Source organism: Embiotoca jacksoni, unplaced genomic scaffold, assembly GCF_022577435.1.
Source record: "Embiotoca jacksoni isolate LCO1_2020_lvr unplaced genomic scaffold, fEmbJac1.0.p SCAF_28, whole genome shotgun sequence".
Classification (NCBI taxonomy): domain Eukaryota; kingdom Metazoa; phylum Chordata; class Actinopteri; family Embiotocidae; genus Embiotoca; species Embiotoca jacksoni.
Window position 1 is genome coordinate 306,963 of NW_027185379.1, and position 6,171 is coordinate 313,133.

General features: G+C 43.3%; 1 protein-coding gene across 2 annotated transcripts; it reads right to left on the reverse strand.

Annotated features, from left to right (window-relative positions):
* Positions 1 to 1,951: 1,951 nt before the first annotated feature.
* rhbdd1 (rhomboid domain containing 1) lies at positions 1,952 to 6,042 on the reverse strand. 2 transcript variants are annotated; one of them, XM_069161485.1, is made up of 8 exons: positions 5,866 to 6,042; positions 5,220 to 5,384; positions 4,529 to 4,808; positions 4,232 to 4,364; positions 3,609 to 3,697; positions 3,280 to 3,345; positions 2,884 to 3,027; positions 1,952 to 2,735 (listed from the first exon to the last, which is right to left on the reverse strand). In XM_069161485.1, the coding sequence occupies exons 2-8, from the start codon at positions 5,370 to 5,372 to the stop codon at positions 2,641 to 2,643; spliced, it is 960 nt and encodes a 319-aa protein (XP_069017586.1). In that variant the 5' UTR covers positions 5,373 to 5,384; positions 5,866 to 6,042; the 3' UTR covers positions 1,952 to 2,640. The 2 variants fall into 2 exon arrangements, with proteins under 2 accessions (XP_069017586.1, XP_069017585.1); XM_069161484.1 differs by having other exon boundaries at positions 5,835 to 6,042.
* Between the last annotated feature and the right edge of the window lie 129 nt (positions 6,043 to 6,171).

The following is a 6,171-nucleotide window of genomic DNA, read 5'->3' on the forward strand; positions in this document are numbered from 1 at the left end:
CATTTTACTTGGTCAGTATTTTAGCTCTGGAGCTTTATCAAAGACGCGGTTTCACTTATTTTGCTGAGTCGTGCTGACGAAGGTCCTTTGACCAAAACAATATATTTTTGTAAATATGTTGCACATTGATTAAATTGTATTTTCATTTTAAGAGTTTCTTTTTGGTTCATGTGAAGGTAATAAATCTATTTAAAGAAACTTAACTTTGGTTATATGGACCTGATGCTATCTTTTGAAAAGCCTGTGTTTTTTTTTAGTGCAAACCTTTTCACAGTTCTTTGATCTTACTCAGATTTTGCCTGATTAGACCTCATCTGAAAAGTTTGTGTGTTTGAATAACATCTTCTGCGTTTCCCTGTTGAAGCCATAACGCATAAACTTCATCACTATTACTGGTAAAGTGTCCTTGGTTATTCTGGCTGATTAAACACAGGTCTATGATCAAAAGAATTACTGTGAATACCTGTGTGTGTGTGTGTGTGCGTGTGTGTGTGTGTGTGTGTGTGTGTGTGTGCGTGTGTGTGTGTGTATGTGTGTGTGTGCGTGTGTGTGTGTGTGTGTGTGTGTGCGCCTGTGTGTGTGTGCGTGTGTGTGTGTGTGTGCGCGCCTGTGTGTGTGTGTGTGTGTGTGTGTGTGTGCGTGCGTGTGTGTGTGTGTGTGTGTGTGTGTGTGCGCCTGTGTGTGTGTGTGTGTGTGTGTGTGCAGGGTCTTTGATTGTGAAAGAGGAAGGTCCATTAGATTTCACTGTGGGGCCAGGAAGAACAGGAAGAGTCGGAGAACAAAGTCGGCAGGATAATTGTGGGAGGGTGAGGGTGGGATGGGTGTGATGGGGGAGGGGGTGTGGGGGGTGTGTGGGTGGGTGTGGAGGGATTTCATAAGATTATCCTATAAATAGTGCAGCAAGTTTCTTCAGTCATCAAGCCCCGCATGTAACTTTGGCCCAAGAGTGATATAACTGTTGTAAAAATGAGCCCTGGGCTTAATACCGCTGCACAACTTAATACCATTCTCCATGAGACTTTAGGACTTTCTAAGCAGGATTTAAGTATGATGAAGTTAATCACTGAACTGTTGGGGGTGGGGGGGTGGAGGGGGGGATCCGTCTGTTACCACGAGCTTGTTTCATTTATGCAATGGCACATTTGCTGGTCCTGTGGGACTCTATTGTAATCTTTGGCAGACGCAAAGACAAATTGACCTTCACGTTGGATTTGCTGGGGAGGGTGTTTTTTTTTTTTTTTTTTTTCCTTCTTTCTAGGGGATCAAAGTGGGCATGTAACATGTGCTGGTGGGGGTGGGGGGGTACTGTTGGGCTCAGCCAGTGAGCTGAAGGGTATTTAGGTTAGTCACTACCAAGTGTTCAGCTCACCGACATGCGTCTTCTCTGAAACAGAGCTGTCGTGGCGTGTTTGGTTCCCGGTGGCTTCAATGTCACCGCGGTGGAAGGATTACATTCCCATCAAACATCACTCAACCCCCGAACACATCGCTGACTCTTCCCGCTGTATTGTAAGAAATTATGACCTTTTTTAAATTCTCCATAACGGTGAAAAGAAATTCTCAGTTTTTTTATATTTTGCTACTATAATCACTCACAAAACTTTTGTTGTTGTTTTTTTGGACTTTCAGGCATTCAGATGCTGCTGAGGAGACAAAAAACTGTAAATCAAAGGATCAGTAAATAGATCTAATCCCTGACAAAAGGGGCTTGAACAAGAATCATTTAACTCTATCGCTCAACCTCCTTCCTGCTTTGTGGTCAACTGAACTTGGCCGGTATGCGAAGCAGCGGAGGATGTTTCTCTCCGTCACGGCAGGTGGAGCTCTTCACCCAACTAATGACGAGCGCGGTGACTTTTTACAAAGGTAAGACTAGTTTGGTTTTTAGTTTCACAGCTTAATGTCTTTCCTAAAGATGTCGTAACAAATGACTCATTATAAAATCCAGCCGTGTGTTTGCAGGTGAACCAAAAGAACATTTATTACAGATGTACCACATGAAAGCTTTTGATGTACATCATGACAGCGTCCATCAACTATATTTGGCTAAATGAAATGTGTGGCAGCTTGGCACAATACAGCGGTCATGTTATTCATGGAATATATACAAGGTGTCATGTTCAGCACCATTCGGGGGGTGCTGGTGTTTTTTGTTTTTTTTAGCTAAACCCACTTTAATAATACTGGTCAGTACAGATGGAACATCTCAGGGGGTTGAACTGCTCTTTTGGTATAAAAAAAACCCCAAAACATTTTAAAAAGTATTAAACAGTATTTACAGAACTATGATGTCTTCTGCCTATATTTCCTCACTACTATTACTTCTGAAATTTCCCCCAAAACTCCAATTCAGAAGCTGCCAATTACAATTACATAGACCAAAACAGAACCTGCTCATGGGCCTATGAACTCCCTAGTTAGCGAACATCAAAGCAGCTTTCCATAGCTGACATGAACTCTTTGGTAACACTCATGTAAACATTAAGGACCACACAATAAAAGCTCTTAAATGTGTCGGGATGTGTGGTTCCACCTCTTCATCCAGAGCGCTCTTCCTCGGCCTGTGGAAGCAGAGTTTGGACCAGACTTCCTCGTGTCTTGTCACCAAAACATTTTCCTTCCCCGCTGCTGCCAAGAAGTTCAGTTGTCGAACCTCCTCAGCCTCCTCTGCCTGATTTCCTCCTCCGAGAGGTGGAAACCGTACGGAGGAGGAGCTCCTCTCTGGCTGGTTTGTCCTAAAAAAAAACCACAGTTGTTAGATGTGTATACCGAAAGCGTTTGGCTGACTCTGACCTGGAGTCACTTTAAATTGGCAAAGCGTTAAAAATTCGATGTCATTTAAGCCAGCTTCTATTTGACGAAACTCTCCTTCTCCTCTCTTACCTCTGTCATTCAGGCTGTTTCTGGTGGCTGCTTCCAACTGCTGCTCCTCCGTCAGTCCACCAGAATAAGATGCTGGACGATACGTTGTGTAATCTGGTGCATACCGATGGTTTCTTGAGTATCCTTCGCCAGCGCCTCTGTAGCCTGCACACACACACACACACACACACACACACACACACACACACACACACACACAGTTTCAGACAATATTTAATACACATTTGGTGCCTAAAATTGAGTGTGTGTGTCTATTTACAGCAGCGTGGACAGTTTATGTGGGTTTGAGTCAAAATCCCCGATAGTGTGTCCATTAATGAAGGAACATGTCACCCGGGGCAACCGTGTGCTCACTGATGTGTTGTGTCAGCTGAGGTTTCACAACATGTCAATTACCTGAAGAGCCTGAAGAGCTGTAGTGTGCACCGGGCCGTGAGTTATATCCATTCAATGTCACCAAGTCTGGTGAAAAATAGAAACAAACAGTTCATGTACATTTATATTTGTGTATGGATTAATACTGTGGTACTCAAAGCTGGCTGTCGTGTTAGAATTGTTTTTATTGCAGAAAAACAAACATGCACATTATGTCACTTAGAGAAAATGATACAATTTAAAAGGCTTCAAGAAAAATTATTAGTTTCAATAAAATCTGCATGTCAGCTTTTGCCAAATCACAAGTGCCGAAGGTTTATGGATCAAAGACGACAAACATAAAGTCGGACCTGCACATTTCTTCATGACGGTCTTCAGTGGTCCCTTGGTGTAGAGCAGACCCACCAGGATACCTGCCAGGTGACCAATCAGAGAGGTCCTAAAGAAGCAAACCACACCGTTAACTGCTATCAAATGAAACACTGCCATCTGGTGACCACTTTAACACAAAGCATCATAAACGGCACATTTCACTAACGAACACTAACTGAGTTTACACATCAGTCAGTGGAGGGGAGGAGTTCTTTCAACAAATAACTAAAACCAGAAGATCTCCCGTCTGGCATTTTTCTCATCCGTTCCGTCCACAAATTTCTGATCGTGTCCAATGACCGTACTTCAGTGCTTAAACGCTTCTTTTTCGGAGCTGGTGAATTACTGCCGTCGCTATAATGTGCTGTTTTCCTAAGAAAAATAATCAGATCCCCCTCGGTGTTTTTCAAATTCATTTGCAGATTCGATCCGTCTCTGCTCTATAAAATGTACAAATGCTGAAAAGTCTAAAGACTAAAACTCCAGCTGATCTTTTTTCAGAGCCCTGCTACGTACATGAAGAGCGCTCACTGATATTATCGAGGTTGTGAATCCAGGATCCTGATGAATTTCTCGTACAGCTTTCTGATTGGTAACTCACCCAGGTGATGTCATGTGGATCAGCACTAGCTCCACCCAGCTAGCATAGCAATTGGACACAGGGACACCCATCACATAGGTTGTACCTCCGGGGTGGTAATGGTTGCCGAGTACCTTCAGAGCAAACAGGACACCTAGAAATATAGATATACAACAGAGATTAATAAACACTGTGGTGGGACTCTTTACACTATATGTTGTTTAATCATTTTGTATTTTATTCCATTTGCAGAATTGAAGTTGTACAATCTTTGATACCAACTATACTATGTTTGTTTATTTGCAGCATAATTTGTACCCGAGAAGCCAACAGCACACGCCATGCTGTAGGACTGGTCCTGGGTGACCTCTGTCAGCACCGCCTCCAACACCAGATAGACCAATCCAGTGAGCAGAGACAAGACGGACAGCAGGTAAAAGAACCAAGGCCCGCCCAGCTGTCGCTCCAACCTGGTACCTTTCCAGAGGAAGGACACCATGTTGAAGTACAGATGCCAGTCGTCCACATGGTGCAGCGGGGACAGCAGAAGTCGGCGCCAGTCGTTCAGCCAGTACGCCTGCTGGACACTGATACAGGTCTGGATAGGATATATAGGATATATAGGATAGATGGGATAGATGGGATAAATGGGATAGATAGGATAGATGGGATATATAGGATAGATAGGATAGATGGGATAGATAGGATAGATAGGATAAATAGGATAAATAGGATAGATAGGATAGATAGGATAAATAGGATATATAGGATAGATAGGATAAATAGGATATATAGGATAGATAGGATAAATAGGATAAATAGGATAGATAGGATATATAGCAGCAGTCACATTAATTCAATACCTGGTTAGGACATAAAACGAGGAAAAGCCGCCAGAATTTCACATTAAATAAGTTGAGAACAGCAGTTTTTCCTTCACAAACTACTGGCTTGAACAATTTATCCAATTAAATGACGAAGTGCTCTTAGCTGTGCATCAGTGAAATACCTGCATCAGCGGAGCAGCGGGGAACAGGTAAAGGTACGCGTTGAGAGCCAGGACGCCCAGAGTGACGGGCGGGACGTTGTCCACACCGAACTGAAACACCTGGGAGGCCAGGAGCAGCAAGCCCAGCTGGGATCCCCGGGATCTGTTTCGCATCCTGAAATCAGCCTGAGGAGACGAGTGATGATCTGTCAGTCATTTCTGGGTCACTATAAACCTCCACAGGGTTACATCTCAGATCTGATCACCAGCTCAATTCAAACCAGAGACGAATGGATGCTAGACCGGAAATGATTGGTGAGATCACCTTTTAAAGAATGTGCTTCTCAGAGAAGACAAATGTGAATGTATTAAATCTTAAAGACCGCCTCGTTTCTTTTTTGTTTGTTTTATGTTTTAACACATAAAGTGTATTTTGTGGTTTCCTCTTCCAGCTTCATGTCTGGCTCTTTTATTCCTCTTGTTGTCCTTCAGTAAACAGTAAAAAGTTATCTGCATAAAACTCGCTCGTTTGCCAGAATAACGGAACAAAAAGGCCCCAAGTTGGATTTATAGAGGAATAAAAGTCGGACTTTCTGCTTTCTTTAAGATAAATGAGTGGTTGAGTCTCAAACTGACCGTCAGCTGAGTGGCCTGTCGAGGAGCTCACCGGAAGTTGGCTGTACAACCCGGTAAGAGACCGGACCGCGCTTCAAAGTTCTCACGACCCTCAGACCAACTGAGCTTTTACTTATAAACCACCGAGTCAAACGTCGGCAGACTGTGTTTCTTGATATTTCATCATTTCTGGAAGTTACTACTTATCGTTGCGTGGCGTTGAGGAGAAATCGGGAGTCACGTGACAATAACAGCGCTACGTAATGGCGCAGGCGCATTGGAGTTCTCGGTCTGTCTTTGGATTTTTACCTTTTAATCCTGTTTTCTGTCGGAAGGCAAAAACATATCGGTTAGGTTA

Excerpts from the sequence above, each read along its gene's own strand:
- rhbdd1 (XM_069161485.1), bottom strand. The coding sequence starts at position 5,372 with ATGCGAAACAGATCCCGGGGATCCCAGCTGGGCTTGCTGCTCCTGGCC. Across the intron at positions 4,809-5,219 it reads CCGCTGCTCCGCTGATGCAG|ACCTGTATCAGTGTCCAGCA; the intron begins GTATTTCACTGA and ends TATCCTATCCAG. Across the intron at positions 4,365-4,528 it reads GTGTGCTGTTGGCTTCTCGG|GTGTCCTGTTTGCTCTGAAG; the intron begins GTACAAATTATG and ends CTATATTTCTAG.